A 21,049-nucleotide genomic window follows, 5' to 3' on the forward strand; every position below is an offset into this window, starting at 1 on the left:
AGAACAAACAAGATTAGACCATCACCATTGCCACATTCTGTATGTTTTTGTAAACTGTGTTTTAACTGCTTGTACATATGATGAAAACAAGTAAAATTCATAAAAGTCTCGACATTTCTGAAATCTGAAATTAATCCTGTTCACACTGTTTATGAGATGTAAAATAGAACTGTAATTAATAGCAGCTGCAAACAAAAAGTATCTGCAAACCAAAATCTTGTCATGGTAAATAGACCAACCAGCCAAACTGCTTTATCTACACACTGCACAATACACTTCAGATTGCCATCTATTTGGAGCAGAGACCATATTTCTGTGAGAATTTTTGCTATAGTAGATGTATATGATATTCTACACATAGCACATTATGAATACAATAAAAATTAGCAATATAATATTTGCTGACATATGACTGTGCAGGCTAACAGGCTCCACAACGAAAATTGTCATTGCTGCAATTACAGAGTTCAAGACCACAAACCCACTGAGATGCGACATATTACCCCATAATACCAGAAATTAAACAAAACAGTATCCCGAGACTAAAGCATGAGAAATATATCATAAAAAAGATTTTATCGCGTTCACTGAAGTCTCAGTCCTGCAAAGTGCTGAGCACTGTGGCAGCAGACACTGCAAGGCACGTACACCACTTGTGTAACATTAAGCATGCGAGTATTTCCATTGATGGTATTATTTATGTTGCTGGAACTACTCACATGCTTAATATTAGCATATGCTCAAGTGCTCTACAGATTTGGAACCAAAACACTCATCACTTTCCAGGATCAAGCCCTAGTCTACAAAAGCATAATGGATACAGTAAGTTTTGTGCTCCCTTTGCGTGTAACTTAGCACAACGGAGCCCCAAAACTTAAGGCCTTTAGGTGCTATAACAAGAACAACAGCAGCATCAGCATAAATGCAGTTGCTGTTGAAAAATGAAACAGCTGGGTTTGATTTTAATCTGTTTTTTGCTTTTTCCAGTACGTGTAATTTTAAAGATGGAATTGGAGTGCAATAGCAAGGAAGATTATGTACTGATAGAGGTAGCTGATAGACAAGAAATTATTTGCTAGATGTTGAGTGTCAGTCTTGGTATGATTTGATAATGCATATATTATAATACTTGCAGAAACATAAAAACTACTCACGAAGAAAGCTGTCCCTGTCAAAATTATCCAAGATATTTGCTCATCTTCCATGGAAAGCATTCCTGGCATTTGAAAATCAGACAATAATCTAAAGATTTCTTGGAATGTATTTGCCGTTAATGCAGTGACAGAGAGCACTGAACAAAACCAGATGTAGCTCCAAAAGTGATCATAATTGAAATAACAGTTAAATCTGCAGTTCTCAGAGCTCTTCCAAGGAATTCTTACTACGGGGGTTGCAAAATCTTCAAATATTTTAATAGTACTGTTAATATGCTGGAAAATTTAAAAGATCAAATTCATTCACTAAGATGGCTCAAAACTGAAGTGGCACCTGCTGTCACTAATCAGACTACGAAAACGGACGGCTTCTACAGTTACCCATTCCGGAGGGAGGAAGGGGGCTGATCAGCCAGCCCCACTGCCTACCGTATGTACTTTCTCAATGCACAGAAGTCATCAGTTTTACCCTGAAGTCTGTACCACTGGTGGCTGTTGGTAATAATTTATTTCAAAAATGCCTGTTTGAATGAGGAGATGGGGACTACAGACAGCAAAACAGCGATAAAGCAGCATGTATGAACTATATGCTTTTGTTATTCTACATAAAGGAGTACATACCTGTGCCTAGCTGATCAAGATGATGGCAGAGGTGGACTTCCAAATAAGTAAATTGGATCAACACACTTAGCGATGGCACAAACCAAGGAGTAAAACAGGAGTCAACCCTAGTACAGGCTGCTAATGCCGTGGGGGTTACAAGCTGATCGCACGCGCTTTGTGAGCCAGATTCACTTTCTGAGCTGTGGAAGGTAGATAACAAAGTGGTAGTTCAGCACTTCCAGGATTTTATTGCTTTACAGTAAGTATTGACCATGTGCCATGTTGGTTTTCTGACACAACCCATGTCATTGTTTTCTTTTAACTGCTGAGGTAAGTGTATGTACTTTTTCCCAAGCAGAACATAGCAGCAAGATTGCAATCCAACAACGCTTTTATCACACCACACTTTCAATTTACAAACTGAAACACCTGAACCACAGAAGCAAAGCATATTTACAGAAAATAAAAACAAAATATACCAGGTATCTTTAATCGTTGAAATAGCTAAACAGAGTACATTACCATTATTAAAGCTATAAGAATGAGCTGAAAGTTAATCTGTTCAAGAGAATGACTTTTTTTCATTTTATTTTAAGGAAACCAACTCACAACCAAACTACTTCTCCACATAAACCCTGTCCCTGTAAGCTTTCTTTCCTTTGCCCTTCTCACTCTACAGTCATCATTTAAAAAGAAACTCTGACTGTTATAAGCTCAGCCTGGAGCCTTTTACTAGCACCTATTACAACATATTAACTATACATTTAAAATGCCACCCCACTGATTTTTTTTCGTAGCCGTGCTCCTGACGCCATGAATTTCCAAGCATTATCTTTCAGTCTCTTGAGAGAAACTAACACTACATCACAATTCTATAGGTTGCTAAGACACTACTGAAGTACAAATAAACTTTCTAATTTAAGCCAAATCTATCCTTAATGTTCCTTATTCTCACTCCCTTTGCAGTTTGGCACTGAAAAGTGGTATTTTAAAAGCACAGACTTGATTCAAGAAAACTAAGTCCACATCCTCAGTCAAATACTGCTTTTATTTTTAAAATAAAATTTAACGAAGGATTAACTAAGGTCAGCTTACTATTATTGTCAGAAAGTAATTAGCTTTTATAAACCACTGTGAATAGATTTTCATTGACATTTTAAAGATATTTCAAATTCAAACACAAGTTTAAATTCGAACATTGGCTTTCAAAACAACATGTCTTATGCTTTTAGGACCAAATTTTTCATCATTCCATGCATGTTACTGCAAAATTATGCACAAATATAGTAGGTACTCAAAATGTGCAGCTGCAAATGCGTAGAATTCCATGGATAGGTAAATTTATCAGTATTATTTTGTGTTATGGTAACTAGCTAGTATGATATTTATTTATGGAGCTTAAATCCAACTTCAGATTTATGGACATAAATTAAAACACTTCTGTAGCAGTAAAACCCAACTAAAATTAGCTAATTATCAAAGAGTCAAGACAGGATATCAAGAATGGATTAGGTCGGTGAAAGATGAAAGATAGATCACTTAATCAGATTTTTAGGTGCTTTCCTGTGCTGCTTTACCTCTTCAAATTGCCTGTTTACATTTATAAAATGGTGTTGTACGCCTTTTGAGAACTGGCATCTTTGGAAATAAAATTATTCTTTGTGTTCACATGATAAAACATCTATGGGGCTGGACTAGAGTCAGAGAAATGGGATGCTTTTCTTTGCTGTGCCATGGATATTCCTTAGATTGTTGGAACAAAGCATGGAAGCAAATCCAAAAGCCACCAAAATTCATATGCTGATTTAGACCATTAAATACTTTTGAATCTGTGAAACTGGTTAGTTCTCTCAGAAAGACTGTCAATATTTTAAGAATTTTTGCTCATTGCATTTTGATTAGAAAAAGAATTTCAGGGACATATGGAATGAAAATAGAAAAAGGGTAGACGGGTGCGAACAAATGTTAACCAAACTATGAGGAACTTTAAAAAAAATAATTACACTTTGATATTCTGAATTAAGACTTAATTTGCACAAACAGCTATAACACTAAATGCAGTAAAAAGGAAGGACATTTATTTCTGAAATTTGAGGTTTATTCTGAAATTATAAATTTCTTTTCCTCGGAAACCTATTCCTTGAGTCACCTATCAGTGACTCAGCATTTTTATTTCCTTAGATATGTTTTTTTGGAGATGGGTATTTTCATAAAATAAAAAAAACAACAAAACCCTCCAAATTCTTATTTAGTCAAATTTTATATACCTGCTTTTTATTTATCGACTATTTATTGTGATGGGACCTCTCTCATTTCTCACTCATAACCGCAATGATTACAGGGCAACATGACATGCTTGATGCAGGAGGAAATATGGCAGAGGCTTCACACCAGGGAAATAATTTAAAGCATTTAGCCATACTTTGCTCTGATTTTTCTGCCCCACAAGCAGCAGACCAAGTGGAGGTAATATTCTGGAACTTAAAATGTTGGGAACAAAAAGATTCAAAACTGCTTTTTGATTCCTCATGGAGTGTCACCTTAGAAACCAAAAAGGCCCACCACTGAAACGATTCCCTGACAAACTTCAGAGTCCAACCACATGCTTAAAAAACTAACCAGAAAGAAAAAGCAAATGAGGGTGGGACAGTGTTGTTCCCTGGGACAGAACTGGCCTTGCATCCTCTCCTGTCCTAGGGAGGGACAAGCGCTGGCAGTGGAGGACTGAGAGGAGCAGGACGATGTGGGGTAAACCACGTTTTAGAAGGGAAAGTCACTCTACAGAGAGAAGATCACCTTCTAGAAATCATCTGAAAAGAAATGCAACAAGGATTCTTTCATCACTGTTTTCCTATCTGCCCAGACTTTGTTCAAGTGTTATTGTTTTATCTGTGAAGGGGTCCATTGATTTTTACTCAACCAGAAACAATATCCAGAATTATAGCCCCCATGTTGTTATCAAAATAAAAATACAGTAACAGTATAAACCAGTTACAGTACAAAATAGACTAAAACCAGCATCCAAATTACTATAGTATTGCCTTAAAAAAGAACTGTAATAAGAGATCATAATATCAAATGAACAGTTTTTAAAGGGGGACTGTAGTCCTTACAATCACTACCATGACCCTCCAATTTTAAATTACATGCCATTTAAACTTTTTGCCTAGGTAGACTTCTGTCAGACCTTTAGCACTGCTACTTTCTCTTTTTACCTTGCATAGAGCACAGAAATCAAAGAGACAGTCCTTCATCACATGCTGTGCACAAACAGAAAATAAAGCAGTGTTAGCTGAAAACCCAGGAAACTTTCTATTAAGTCTTGGTGAACAGCAGTAGGAGCATTAATATCAGAGGTAGATGTGACTGTGAAATCAAAATTTGTGCATCAAATGAATACAATATCAAAAAAATCCCACATTCTCTTGGCTGCTTTGGAGCTACAAAATGCAATGTGGACTGTCCACAATTTTTCAGCTGGGTACCAAAGGAATAACCAGTATCTACTGCTTTGTGTTTGGCACAACATGCTGAGGGATGGGTATAGCAAAACCAGAGGAAATTCTAAATAAAACTGACCTGACTTTAATACCAGAAATTTCTTTTTTCTTTTTTTTTTTTTTAATCCTGTGAAATATCAGAATTTTTAAAATGGAAAATACCTACATTGGAAGTCATTATATATTATAAAGTATGATAGTTTCAAATCATGCAAAGCAGTTCAAGTTAAATATATGGCAACTGGGAACAATGACTTAACAGTGACCTGCATTATTCTTGTTATTTTAAGAGTGGAATATTTAAACCAAAACTGCCGTTTGTGATGAAACCACAACATGGGAAAATATCCACTGGGAAGAAGAAAGAGACCACTTAACTCATTTAACTTATGACTCAAATGCTGGTCTGAACCCAAATTGTTAGAGGTCAAAATCCAGTACATCATTTACTTTGAATAAAAGCTAAAACAATTAGCAAGAAACATGATCATGATTCCTCACTTTAATTTTTAAAAAGTAGCAATTTAAGGCTTATTTAAAAGTTTTTGTACTTGTTTCATGGTTTGTATCTTAAGGCATTTTCAATTACTATTTCGCATTAGTATGTCAGTAATTATAAAAACACTGTTTACATTACACAGGAGATGCACAAATATATAAAACATCTTGTAACGCAACCCATTTAAACAAAGAATGATAAACCCCTCCCAACCAAACCAGAGAGGGGCTTTAGTGTCTCACCAACCAAACAGAGCTTTAAATAAAAGTAATTTTGATTATAATTTGCTAGTCCTGCAACATGAAAAGGCAACCTATAAAAATAATTTGTTCTATGATAATTTCCTTTTAATCCCCTATTTTAAGGTCTTCCATAAACAGTCGTTTATGCCATATATGATTCCTTCCATAGACACTATACTAAATCCCCACGGGGATGCTAAATTATTTCACTTAGGACTTCAGATTTGTTCATTCATTGAATAAACATTCATAAATGTTCATTCAAACCTTATACGTTCATTGAATAATGAATGGTCTACAAAATTCTTACAAATAAACAACATACCCATATACACTAGGTCCTTAACCAGATAGCTCCTTGATTTTTACACTTCTAATTAGTTCCTGATCAATCTCAGAAAGAGCTTGCATACCACAGGATTTGGATCATGACATCTTTGCATATTCCCATATTCATTATTGGTTGATATACTTCAGCCTGCCAGCTACTGCTCAACATATCAGCTGGATCCACATCTTCTCACAAACCTTGTTGTTTTCCTGTCACATGAGCCACATAAGTTTCATACTTTATAACTGATGTTAGGAATCAGTAATAAAGTACTTAAAACACAAGGGATCAGCTCTCTGGTATTAATAATTAGCATATCATAGAGGTTACCACAAAAAAAACCCTGCAGAATTTGAAGGAAAAAATATTATCACTGAGCAGCAGCTGCATGCATATGGCAGCTGTTAGAGTCTGACCCAAAATACAAGATCAAACTAAGAAAATAAACTTCAACAAGACTAAGCATTTTTATACTTTACAATTAATAGTGAATTAAATTTGCTAATCAATCATACAGTTACAGCATGTAATTAATGTCAAATCATCACGAGTCTCCAGGAAAACTGAGATTCAACTTTTTTACAGTCTTCGCTTCTCGCTCTCACTTGCAGATCCCTCAGCCTTGAAGTTCCCTGGTCTAACAGTTGGCACTAACTTTAAGCACAGCTCCTTGTGGCTCTTCTCACAAGTCTATAAGATCTCACGTTAAACGCTTGCTTTAGGAACAAGCCTAACATTGAAATTTACCATGACATGGAGCAGTCTCTCTCTCTCAAAACCAAAAAAGTTTGGCATTTTTTGGTCAAGTAGAATTCAGAATACATTTTAGGGTGCTTGGTCACAAGAAAACATCCATACTGGTAGCAGTATGTTTGTTTCATGAAGCCAGAGTTTCAGCAAAGTTACAACATGGACTTCCTGTATGCTACTAGGCGTCTAGAAAGGTTGGCCTTCTCTGCAGGTCCACAGTATCTGTGATCACCTCCCACACAAGGCTTGCCTTTAACAGAACGTTATCCTCTGGGGCTTAACCATTACCTTAAACTTGTTCTGTAGCTGTAACTGTATGTATTTCAGTGCTTGTGAACTGTCTCAAAACCTCCAGGTCAGTGACGTGACTGGCATGATTTGCTCTGTCTCCAAGAAAGAGAATGTGTGCCTCAAACACCATAGGTCAAAGCCTCATCACTGACGTACAGCTGCTCTTTTTCTGACCTGTTAAGTTTCTCCAAGAAGGATCACTCCAGGCTGGTCAGGACTACTTCTTCCACACCAGTCCTTCCTGGAGTCATCCTTAAGAAAGCTTGCAGTGCCGCCTTGTTTGAAGTTAGCATAAAGACAGATCAGTTTGAATTTCTATCTGAAACTGCTGCTGAGGCAGGGAATATAACTTTTTCTCTTCTCTGATTGAAATCAGAGGTTTTCCTTGTACACCCCTCAGGTTTCTGGCTTCTGGATGGAGTTCACCCTGACCTACACGAATCTTTAAATTTCCAGTCCACTGTTAGTTCATGTAGGTGTAAACTACACCTCTTAAAACTATTATAAATTCCTCAGGGCACCAAAAGTATCACGGCTAGTGACTCCGCAGTCTCTGTACCTGTGCCTAAGGAGCTGGCAGTTCAAGACACTTTCCCTTGACTTCCTTCTTTTTCTTCTGTTTATTTACCTTCAAATGCTTCAATACTGTGGCACGTTTTTTGCTGCCTTCTTTCCTTTCCTGCTCTCCCTATTCAGTGAACTGCTAATGCTTCAGTTTAATTCCTGTTCTTTCAGTTGTAGTTTCTGCTTTAGCTTTTTGTGTACACACACAATCTGGAGGACATAGTGCTTCTAATATCACTGCTGTGGACAGAGCAATTGTCTTCCTTGGACTCTTCTGGTACCTCAAGGCCATTAGGATATTTCTACCCCTTTATAACTTGACACCCTGATACCACTGAGGATGGTCACTATAGTGGAGCAGGCCTGCAGCCTCCCAGCTGAAAACTCATGAGTTTAGACCTTCTAGGCAGGTGAATTAATGTACTGTAAAATGTTTCTGATGTTAATCACAGTCCAAACTGGTTCTATATTGTTTTTTACTTATTTGTATTTCATTTTAACCCTAGCCTCTTTCTGAACGATTACAACTCATTAGCTTATCAGAGCTCCCTGAATGAAACATTGCATATAGTGATGAACCCTATTTGAGCAGAAAACAATAAACGTGATTACAGCGCCAAATGCCTTGATGAAAAAAATCTACTAAATTTCACTACTTCATTTTCAGTTCCCACCGAGTTCACATTTCTGTGGTGTTAAGCTGACCAGGAAGGCAATTTTGCCAAGGTCCCACATTCAGAGGAATTAACCTTGTCTAAAACACTTAACTTCTCAATGATGAAAATGCATTCTTTCACAATTAACATCAAGAAATCATTTCCAACCTGATACTATTAATGGAAACCAGATGTTTAATTTTCTTCATTGATTTTGTTAGCCATGTTCGTATTTCCTGATTTCTCTGAATTCTGTAGCTTCACGTAACATATATGTGGATGCTACACACTCATTCAAGCATGTGTTCATACACAGGCAGCAACAATCAGCAAATACCAGTGATCCAACAGGGTCGTTCTGGGTTTTCTCATCTAACTATAAAATGTTAAGGTCTTTGAAAGCAATTCCACTGCTGTTTGCGGAGAGAACTCGTACTCATTTCTTCTTACTCTACATATTAACCAAAACTGAATGAATGCAAATAGAGTGTATATCTGTCATTGTACATTGTTTCCAGCTGCAAACATAATGAAAAATGGATCCCCAGTGTTTGAAAACACTGATTAAATTTTTTACTGTTAGCATAGTAAACAAGCTGTGTGAATAATAATGTAATGCTCTTGAAGTACTAAAGTTTTGTTTAATATATTTAAAATAGACACTTGGCTTGTTTTAGTCGTTGACTTGCACTGCGGACAGAATAAAGGTGATATAAGGGGACTGCATGAAAGAAGAATGTTTACTACTGTGTTATACAATGGATTGTGCCTCAGCCTTCTTTTGTTAATTAGCTAATTTTACTGCCTTGTGCAGCTAAGAGGTTTCAGGATAGGGCCTGTTTATCTTCACTTTTCAGTAATCCTTGTATTCAGAAAATGGATGAATATGATGCTGCCAGGCTGCTTATAAATCTGAGAGAGCGCTCTTTTTGTGCATACTCCATGCCCTTGCGTGAAGGTGAACTACAGTCTGAAGCTCATTTAAGACCAGCTACTCTTACCATATATGAAAACAGTATCTTATTTCCTAAGTCTCTTGAAAAAGATCTCTCAAGAGCGTAGCATTAGATTTCTGTTTTTTCCTCCTCCTTTAAAATTACCTTTGGTCATCAGCCACATTCTGACTGCTGTTCAGGACAATCCTCCACAGATCGGAGGCTATGAGCTCTTTCTGATCATTCACAAGGTTGATACTGGGCAGCTGTAGTTCACAGACTTTGCTTTCTGATAGACTGAATTCCCGGAATGCAACAAATGATTTTTGAAGCTCATCCCAGTACTCCAAGCTGCAAGGAATCTGTGATAAAAGGGAGAAGGCATAATTACTTTATGCTTGATTGCAAATATAATGGGATTCACTGTACACACTAAAAGTGCAAAACTAACTAAAGTAAGCTGTCATATAGAAAATCAGAATTGTAACCATTACTCAGATGCTGTGCTGTCCTGACTTAAATTAAAATGTTTTTAGAACGTCATTGCACTATAACACTTCAAACTTTCTCTTACTAGGTACAGAAATAGCTACTTGTTCCACAGTACCCAAGAATAACAAATACAATACAACTAATCATTATTTGCATCATGCAGCCAAAAAATCCATCAGATGCCATCACATCATGGTATCAAGGACATTCTAAGCATCATTAAATAATTTTTTTGCTTGAACTAGCTCTTTAAATTTTATTACTTAACAAAATATCAATTTATTAATTACCCATTTATTGTCATATTAAAATGACCAAAGATGCATAGTAAAAATGATGATAGGCATCACAATGCCTTGTGGTGGGCCAACACAGGAATAAAAATCCTGGCACAAATCATGAAGTAGTTGTAATCACATATCTTTTCTTTCATGGAATATGCTATTTAGACAACTGTGTGATTTTGAGAACCCAAACCCAATAAATACATGGTAGCTTCTGTTTAATCACATCCCTAATTTTAAGTCTGTAAACAGCCTACTTGAATTACTCCTGGATGAATCACTGAACTGGAGAGAATGTTATTAGAGACATTTCTAAAGACAATAGAAAACAAATAGTAAAAAGAAGCATGTGTACATGCTATTACCTTTTTTATCCCTGTGTGTCTGTGTATAGACATACATACATAAATAGCCAGGAAAAAAGTAAGAATGTGATAGAGATGCAAGTAAATCGAGGCACAGCTAGAAAAAGCTCTATAATGATTCTTCCTTGTCACTCAGTAAGGACTATAATGCACATGGAGGTAACAACAGGCTGATTAATTAACAGGAATGAAGGTTAAGGAGGAAAATTCAGGGAGCTCAGTGGTTCAAGCTGGGGAAGGCAAGGGAACATAAATAATTGCCAAAGAATTCTGGAAGAATTAACGTGTGGAACCACAGAGCCTGAAACATGGATTTTTACTACATCTGTCAAGTCACAATGATACCTGAAGATTGAAAAAAGCAACCACAGTCACTAAAATTTTTTTAGGTCAGGGTGGAGGAAAAAAAGAAAAAAGAATCTGATAACTGCCAACAAAACTCTGATGCCAGTAACTTATATAACACAGAGTAGCATAGCAATATCAGTCAGGAGTGCTGATTTAATTTCAAAGACTAGAGTCTGAGAAAAAGGGATTGATTTAACACCAAAAAGCACACATCATATATGTAAAGATAGCAACACATTTGTTTATAAGCTGCATATTCAATTGGAAATGGTGAAGATACGTAAATGTCAGCTGGAAAATTATGAGGCAGTATGACGATGCCTGAAAAAAGCAAATGCTATCCTGAGAGACACCAGGTGAGATATTTCCAAATGCGAGGGACAAATATTAATTGACTTGTATAAGACACCAGTGAGGCCTCATCTAGAATATGGCACACATTTCCAATTCTTTATGTTAAAACTGTGTTAACTCACACTGGGATCTGTGCAGAGTTGAGGACCAAATGAAGGAAAACAAAAGGAACGTGATTGCTCTACCCAGACACCTCAGGAAAGAAACAGTTAATAGAGGAAAAGGTCTATAGACACTATGGGTCAAACCTGAGTTGCCCTATGAATAAAGTGTAAGGCTAGAAACCCGAACAGAAAAAGACAGGGAGGTTCGAGGACAGCCTTGGTGCTCACGACAGCTGCTTTTAAAAGCTTGATTTGTTAATAAGATGGAGACAGTAACAAGCATTGCCCCGACGGGAGGAGGCTGGGCTTGATGGCCCAGAAAACATCTTGGTTCTGTGTTGCTAACTCTACAATGGTGCTGTGCACAACAACGGCAATATGAAATATTACATTATTGTGCTTGTAGCCATATTTCAAAGTCATGCTATATTTATTCTTTTTGCTCTTAGTGTCACTACAGAGTTTTAGATTTCTTCAAAATTTCTGTGTTGAATTATTTTAACCTTTAATGCCTGCGGACAAACACTCAAAATTGCAATACGACAGTAATGTTCCTGCCCTTCAATCATGGATATACCCAAGGAATTCCCCTATATTAACTATGAACACATAAACAGCAACTTCCATCATCCGCTATCTTTCATACTACATTGTGGAGTCATTCACACTCACGTACTTCTTTTCTAAACCTCCACAGTCTCCATTGGTGATAAAACATTTGATTTTATTTAAAATATTGCAATACTTGGCATATTTCCTATAGCATAAAGTCTTGGAATTATATCATTACAAAAGGATCTGTATCATTTCTGACAAAAGGTTGCAGCCTTTCATGGTTGCACAGGTACTTTTACATATAGCAGTATTTATTTCTGCACATTTTTAAATCTCAGTCCTTAAAATACCTTGAGATTTTTTAGGAGTCTGATTCAATATATTTGAATACTTGGTTTGGCCTTGTGCTTCCTATTGCCTATCAACACCTAAGTTATCTTTTCTTGTCAATGCTGTCGACTAACACATGTGCAACAAAAGTCTTGTAAAGCTATCCTATTATTTAAGGTATTTATTTCTTTTAGATTACATCTCACAACAAAACTTCTTTTTTAATATGCAAGTCACCCTAATGAGAATCTCACAAAATTTGATCAGAATGGCAAGTAGTGGGCATTTTAAAAGTGGCTAAGCAAGGTGATGAATTCTATTCCCACTAAGATTAATGAGCTGGAAAAACAAGCTAAAGAGCACAATAAAGGAATTTCATAAGTGGCACTACAATATGAAAAACGTAAAACTATCAGTAAGGCTAGAGGAAAGTAACACAGAGAGATTGAAAATAAAGATTGAAAATAAAGGCAGATCAAAACTTGAAAAAACCCCAAAACAGATGTCATATATATTAAGAAGGGGGAAGAAAAAAAAAAAAGTAGGTACTTCAATATTTCCACCCACTCAGTAGGTGGTGGAAATATTGAAACTTATCTTGAGGAAAAAGATGGCAAAGTAAAATGATCAAAACAATTATTATGCCATAAAGAAGTAATAACTCCTCTTCAGGCTCTGGTATAACCTAACATAGTGTATTTGCCTTTTAGGAACTTCATGGTAAACTCTTAAGCAAATTATGAAGAATTTGGAAAGGCACAGGAATGACCGCTGGCTGGACTCAGCAGTATGAGTAGCCAGGAAGAACGTATCACCTAACAATTAAAGCAGGCTGGTAAGCATGTTGAAAAGATTATTCCTCTTTATTTTTGCTCATGAATTTTTTCCTAACTGTGTTGTAATACGTCAAGAAATCTACCAGAGCAAGAGACAGTATGTTTCAAGACGTCATCTGCACATTAGAAGTAAAAAGTCAAAGTCACACTTTATGTGATTGCCTACACAAAATACAGCTCATGCTTTGGGACTGTCCAAACCGTAAGCTTTCTCGTTTGAAGCTTGCAAAAGACTTAGTTGACTTAGAATCTTTGATTCCTACATATCTAGCTTTATTTGTTCTAAGGGGTTTATTAATAATGCCTGATCTGGATAAGTTTAAGGAAAGATGGTAGCTCTGGGCAATATTAGCTGCCAAAAATAATAGTTGTGAAAGCCTGGAAATGGGCTATAATGCCAGAACTGAGTCATAGGCAGTGGGAATAAGTGAATTAGCTGCAACAAAAAATTCCCCATATGTAGAATTAAAAATGGTACTTTTAGCTTAAAATATTTGAATAAAACCTAAGCTATAATTCAGATAATTGTTACCTCTTAGAAAATGTGACCACTAGTGCTGCCTCTATAAAACTAAACACTAACGAAGCATATCTAACCACAAACTTCTTTGCTAAACAAGCATACTTCTTCAACAGACACTTTTCCATAGCTTTTTGTTGTCTTTCCTAGCTCTCAAAGAAAGTTTTAATTGCAATGATTTTATTCACCTGTAAAATGCAAACAGAACCATTACTGTACAGCCCTGTCACTTAGGTGCGCATAAAACTACTATTTAACTGCGGGCTCAGATGTAACCAAGAATCTCCAAGTTATGCTTTGCAAGAAAACCACGTGCTACGGCACAAACACTTATTTAGAAGGATGATTATGGCAATAGAGAGCAAAACAGCAGTTAAATGCTTTTTTTTCCAGCAGCATTAACAACAGAGATCAGAAGCAGTAGTGAAAAGCTACATGAAAACAGCCTAAATGCTACTTATAATCGGATAAATACATTTAAAACAAAGCAGAGAATTTGAAGGTTCCTCTCTTTCTTTATACTGCTGTGGACTATAGACAGACATGGGAGATCTGAAAATTGTGTGGCACTGTTCTGAAGAAGAATGAAAATGGTGTATCAACAAATTCTGATAGGAAGGAAAGCAGTTGCCTCCGAGTGACAGTTCCAGTCCTGCCCCATGTGAGTACAGGACACAAAGAAACAACTCAGCTGAAATAGTTGCCTGGGAGCAGAAATCTTTTGAATTAGGAGAGTGTAGATTCCTGTTCTCTGTGAATCTCTCGTTCTGCTCTATTTTAAGAAAAAAATCTTCACATATATTACACTAACCTAGACATTATGAGAATCACCTCTGTGAACATACAACTCTCTACAAATAGAACCCGTCTCAATTTCAGCAGAGCTGAAACCTGTCATACACATTTCCCCCCAAAAGAAAAATCCCAAGCAAAAAGAAACTCTAAAACCCCCTTAAAAACCTGCATCCTTCAAGTCATTTCCTGCACACTTGTTAACCTATCAGCAAGACAGTATTAATAACCAACATGAAGTATTCCCACTAATGCACTACAATGTGACAGATCATGTTTTTTCTTACTCATCATATATTATGTCACACATTATCTGTACCAGAATCATTTAATTCCTATTTGGAAACTAGGGGACAAGAAATGCTACAGAATCTGTTAACACTGTGTTACATATTAATATTTTCATCCATGTGTTGTACACCCTATTGACCACATGGATACTCCTTATTCCCCTTTAAAGTTATGTGTAATAATAAGATATACTGAGCAAGAAATGACTGTTGATCCATATGTGCTTTTTAAAGGCTTTCATGATCACAACATGCTTCTAGATTTTCCTGTGACCTGATGTTATTCTCCCAGCTTTAGACTACTTCACTAATTTGGACTTGAAAAGCCTTGCGTGCACACCACTTACCACTTACAGCTGAGCTCTCTAGCTGAGCAGAGGGGCCAATACCACTGCACTTCCACAAGCTGTCATGTTACCATAAATGATCATACCTATTACTCACTATACATATTGCCATAACGCCAACAGGTCTCAGACACAGACATTATTGCCATTTAGGACAGAAATAATTAAAATATCTCAATTTCTTAGCAAATCCCATCTTTTTCAGAGACATCTTTTTTGTCTCTAGGAAAAAGCTACAGCCACCTGCCTACAGCTTTGAGGTTGCTGAATGAAGGGTATATAAAAGTATTATTGTTTTATTAATTAAATACTGGAGCATATAATTTTTAAACTCAATATAAAAAATGGACCTCTAACTATACACATGCAGATCTCTTAGGCTGCAAAAAGCATCTTGTCCAGCTGAGAAGGAAAGAAAGATATTAACAGCTGGGTTACAGAACGTGCTTAATTCTGTAAGCATGCTTTCAGCGATGCTTCCTTTTGAGTCATGTTTTTGCTAGAAAATAGGCTTCTACAGAATAAATGTTCATTTCTTGAATCTCAGTCCCTCAGATGGTGGGCGCTTCCTCTTGGAAACGAAGTTATTCTTGTTCCAGAAACAACTACTGTACAAGAAAACGCACACAGAAGACAGGAAGCGTGTGTGTGTTTTATCTTCTCCGAGCAGGGCCACCTAAGTGAATGAGAGGCAGAATACAATACAAACTAGCACTTTGTGTCAGACGCCAACCCATGCTGAGATTTTAACTCCAGCTTCCTGAGCATGAATAAACTGATTGCTCTGAAATAAAGCTATTCTGTTATTAGGATATTTTACTGTTTTAGGGCCAACTGCCTTAAAAATACAATTCTCCCATTAGGTGAACAGAAGTTGCAGTAGTAGGAAATAAAAAGCTTTATCCAGATTTTTATTAGTGAAAAATTCTTGGCAATAACTACCAAGAACATTACTTTTAAATTTGATTTTGAAGTATTATTTATATAAAAATAGCAAAAGAACCCTACAGAAAAATATATTACGTAGAAAATACGCTCAAAAGAAAATTAATATTAAATAGAATAAAACCTCTGTAATATGCCTGTTCACACAATACACACAATCCAATCTGACCAGTGTAACATTTTGGACAACTGTAGGATACTTCAACATCCACATTCCTGTTTATCTTATGTGACTGACATTGTGCAATTGTGCTACAAACCGAACTGCCCGTTGGATAACATTTTTTTAGCCTTCCTCAGAGCTAAGAGTGTATCATATGAGTGTGGAAAACAGCCTCTCCTGGCACAGCTACAGACCACCAATTTTCCCTTTTCATGAAGATCCAAATTAAAAAAGATGTGGTGGTTTACAGTGAGGTAAAAATTTAGCCTAGTATTAGGATTAGCAGTAGCACTAGGATTAAAAACATGCTAGCTGTACAAAGTATTTGCTGTCCCCCCAGCTCAATATCCTTTGTATTTTTATTATGGTTTTCTGTACTTTGACACCATTTTGATGTGTTACGTACCCGTATATTTTGGGCAGTAAAAGTTACTCCACTATGGTGCACTCTCAATTTTCAACACTCAGGAATAATCAGACGCCACAACTGGAGAAGTTTTTCAAAGTTATCCCATATAATTTCTTCACAGAATTTGTTTTACTTCTCTTTGAATTTGGTTTAACAAATTTTGTCCTAAAGCTAGAACATTTAAATTATAAATACTCACTTGAAAATTGGATATGCAATATCTGCTTAATCTAATTTTTTCCCCTATCCATACTGAGGTCTTTGGCTGAATAACAAAAATAACTACTATTTTGCTTTCTGAGTAATAACCTATACCTCGGCTCTTTCAACTCCATTTAACAAATTTATTTATGGTCCTATTAGCATATTTATTTAATTTTATTTAAATTTACACCTGTACTGCAGCTTATAAAATAAATATTAAATAGAGTTATAATAAAGAGATGTGAAAGAAAACGCCCGTCTTCTGAGAGAAATTGTTCTTTAAAAATACATAACTGCCTTTTAGCTGACTTTGGAAAAAAGCTTCTATACATCTTCAACTAATAGAAGCTATAAAAAACCCTTTGTAATATTGGAACCAGTTGAGAAACCACAAGTATTCAAATGCAGGAAATCATGATTTTATAACATTTTAATGTGATCTACTCTTGGGAAACAAAGTTAACCAAGCCCTATTTCTGTACAGGAAATATTCCACTGTACAGTTGTAATACATTGTGGTGAGGGGTACAGCTGCAATTTTTTCACCTGTAATGCCCCACTGGTATTGTGGCTTACTGAATTGCATCAAGATTGCCTTCCTGTCCGGAAAGCCCTCTAAGTACAAACAAGACTCTAAGCCCAGGTTTTCTTTTCCCTTGGTATCAGAATATGGTAATTTAAGAGCCCTGAGAAATGCTTTTTAACCTTTTAGAAGAAATATGTAGCATTCTTTTATTAGGAATTATGTTCTTTGCCTTTTTAAAACAACATGTGACCAACTTATCAATTTATCAGGCTAGCAGGTTCAGAGCGAATGCAGGTGTGTATAGTAATGTAATCTGTCACAGATACCGGCTTTTTTCATTACGGAAAAAATTACTCTAAACACACTAACAGCTTTTGTTAAGAAAGCACAGAATAGCGCTATGCTATAACTGAGAAGATTTCTGCAGGACTTTTTAAACAGGAAAATATATGTACAATTAACTGTGAAACCCATTTTTTTGTACTAACTGTCATTCATCTTGAGACTGAGTTTATGTGAAGATCACTCGCTTTTCTAATAGCAAAAGCAACAGTACTTAATTTAATAGGGTCTTAATTTATTGTTGCAAGTATTGAGAAACAAAAGTATATAGACAGGAGATCTTACATTAAGGACTTACCTACTTCTTGCAATACTCCTTATTTTCTTTTTCTGATACAGGAACAATCTTCCACATTTTATTTAAGGCTTTTAATTTTCTAAGCTTCAGTATTTATTAATAATATAAGCACTATGCTGTTGAAATGTAGTCACCTCTGGGATTGAGGGTAGCAGTCTATTCACACATAAAGTACTGCATAATTTTCGGTATATGGGCTATTTTGACCACATATTCTCCCCACAGTAAAGCCTGACTCCTACAAGAAGTGCCACATGATCAGCATACAGCAGTAAGGACTTGGGTTTGCAAAGTTTCATAAATCAGAGTTACAAAATCTGAAAAGTACAGAACACGAGGAGAGTGTAAATCTGTCATTAAGATAATCTGATGGTTTCGTCAGTCCTCTGGCACCCGGTAGAATTTTCACTGGCTCAGTAACCCCAAAGGGTAAATTTCAGTGCGATGCACAGGCAAATTATGCACAACTTCCATTAACATTCCCAACGAGTTACGCTTAACTCCCTGCAGACTGCACAGAAACTGTAGGCCAAATGATACAGTCTCATCTCGATGCAGTGAACTCCAAGATCACACAGCAAAATAATTAAAATTATACACACAAAATACAGTAACAAAATAGTAAAGTCTGAGATAATCCTACTCTCAGGCAAGGAAGTTCACAAATAATGTTTAAAGCTGGAATTCCTAAACAGAACGGGCTCTGTTTCAACATCTGCTTGAGACTCACTTCAACTCCTTTAACCCCTACTTCCTTCCTTGCAAGAAAATGAAGACAATACTTATCATTAATAGTCAGAGTCTTAACTTTGGAAAACATGTGCAGAACTCTGCCCAGCATCACAAAACTTGCTCGCATCCAGATCATCTGAAGTGTAAGCGCCTCAGGCTACAAGCAAGCCTATGGCCCTCTTACACAGACCAGTTGTTTACATGATGACCTGCATCCATTTTTGTACACATGCGTGGATGTAAACACTGCTTCTACTGACGGGAAAGCAGTTTCCTACATTAGAATAAAAGGCATTCGTTACAGTTCTAGTTTATGATCAGATATGCTCAATAGTTATACTGTATTGTTTCATTTCAAGCTTGTTGCAACTCTTCACACAGTAGAGAGATCACAAAAACACCATATAGAGTCTATGTATAGTAGTAGTATGACTAGTGCAGTCATTTTGAATAACATCAAAAGGTAAAATGAACAAAAAATGTGAGTTTTAAAAAGCAGAATCCCAGAAACAGCACCAAATTTGCCTTCTGAGCAATTCACAACAGCTAGACAAATTATTTCACCATCCATCTAAAAAGTCTGATTATTTGAAGACAGTACTGAACTGCATGGCAGTAGATTCAAAAATTTGCAAACTGACAGGTTTATCGATAAGCACGGTTGAACTTTACAGCTTATTATCTAAAAACACTATGAACTTAAATCACTAACCTGTCGCACACAAATCATCTGGATTTCCAAAATAGTTGTTGCTTTGGGAATGTAAGAAATAAATCAAACATCAATAAAATTTGTGGTTTCCCAAAAAGCTCTTTTCTTAGACTCTCAAATGCCCAGCTGAACACTGTAGCCCCAACAGGGAATGAAAAGCAAAAAGGAAGCAGAGCCAGCCAAAAATGAGGTATTCTCTGTTAAAAGGAAAAATGAATGTCTTTGACACTGATCATAATTCTTTTCCTGTTGACTGTCATGTCAAATCCTTCCTGGAATAATGACTTACAGTAGGGCTAATGTCAGTCACTCTTAAGCTCATGCTTCCTTAAGCCACTGTTTAAACAACCACAAGGTGTTAGAAAATGACTGTTTATTGGCTGACAGTGTTGAAAAAATCGGATTCCAGACTGCAGAGTTTGCAAATGCTTTATTTAAATAGCATAAGCATGTAAGGCAATGCAACAGACAATTTTCTGAATCCTCACCTTCTGAAGTTGCAAATATTTTATGTTGTCCTAAAAGAGATTTCACCATCTCAGCAAATGCTCTGAGTGAATTTTACCAGAGTGGTTTTATTTACCTAGTTTTTTCTTATTAAATCTCAGTTAAGCCCTTGCAACCTCAGAACTATACTCACTGCCCTAATTTTCTCCAGTAGACCTTGAGATTTGGTTAATTTAATCACCGCTTTTCTAAACCAGGAATAAGTGCTCTGTTTATTAGGACACTATATAAAGAAGAAAGGCCAAAAAAGGAGACCTCAGCACACATTCATCTTCTCGTCAGCTGTTATAACGCTGACTACACTTGCATGCAACAGGAATCCTGGCAGGTACACAAGGGAAACATCCTCAAATACAAGAACCTGTCAGGGTTATAGTTCAGTAGATATTTTATTTTAACTTCATATGGAGAAATGAACAAATGCCACAGATTATTTTCCTTTTGTCTTGTAAGCTTTAACAGCTTGTATCTCTCACTGGATGACAATCCAGGAGAAAGAATTTTAAGTCTGTGTTGGTGATGCAGCTTAAATAAATCAGAGAGCTCAGAATTTGGAGCATTACACATTATACGATCACTTTGATTAGACAAATCTGGTTTTCTCCACCTTTTAAATCCATGGCCACTTGTGTAAATGCTCTTGTGACAACACATAGCTTTTTGTTTGAGATATGGGGTAGTGCCAGCAATATCTCTTATTGGAAAGATAACTCTACAATGACATGGCAAACACTGAGCATCTCTGTAAAAAGTTCACTAGCTAAAATAGGCCTCCAGCTGTACAGAAAGTAGTTTGCATGTCCTGCTTGCACTCAGAAGCAGAATACTTCCTTGATGGCATACAAATTGCTTTCCTATCTTGGTGAGCCCCTCCCAATCTTTGCTCTCTCCCCTGCCAACCGAAATCCGTCAACCTTGTTCTTGATAAAGATAAATGCTATAAAAATGTGGCCCAGATGAAATCAGAAAAGTAAAACAACATAGGCTAATCAGAGGCAAAGACAAACATAAATCTGAGATTCTCCAGGCTGCAGGAAGACACAGGACGACTTTGGGAAACTAGACGCAT

General features: G+C 36.4%; 1 protein-coding gene across 1 annotated transcript in view; it reads right to left on the reverse strand.

The window, feature by feature from the left end:
* The window catches only part of VPS13B (vacuolar protein sorting 13 homolog B), a 484,683-nt gene that overhangs the window by 54,842 nt on the left and 408,792 nt on the right, over nt 1-21,049 (reverse strand). Inside the window, exons 40-41 of the mRNA XM_050892705.1 lie at nt 9,691-9,887; nt 1,776-1,957 (exon numbers count right to left, since the gene is read on the reverse strand). Of these exons, the coding sequence (XP_050748662.1) occupies nt 1,776-1,957; nt 9,691-9,887 (379 nt within the window). The remainder of the gene's footprint in view (nt 1-1,775; nt 1,958-9,690; nt 9,888-21,049) is intronic.

Source organism: Gymnogyps californianus, chromosome 2 (assembly GCF_018139145.2).
Source record: "Gymnogyps californianus isolate 813 chromosome 2, ASM1813914v2, whole genome shotgun sequence".
NCBI classification, from domain to species: domain Eukaryota; kingdom Metazoa; phylum Chordata; class Aves; order Accipitriformes; family Cathartidae; genus Gymnogyps; species Gymnogyps californianus.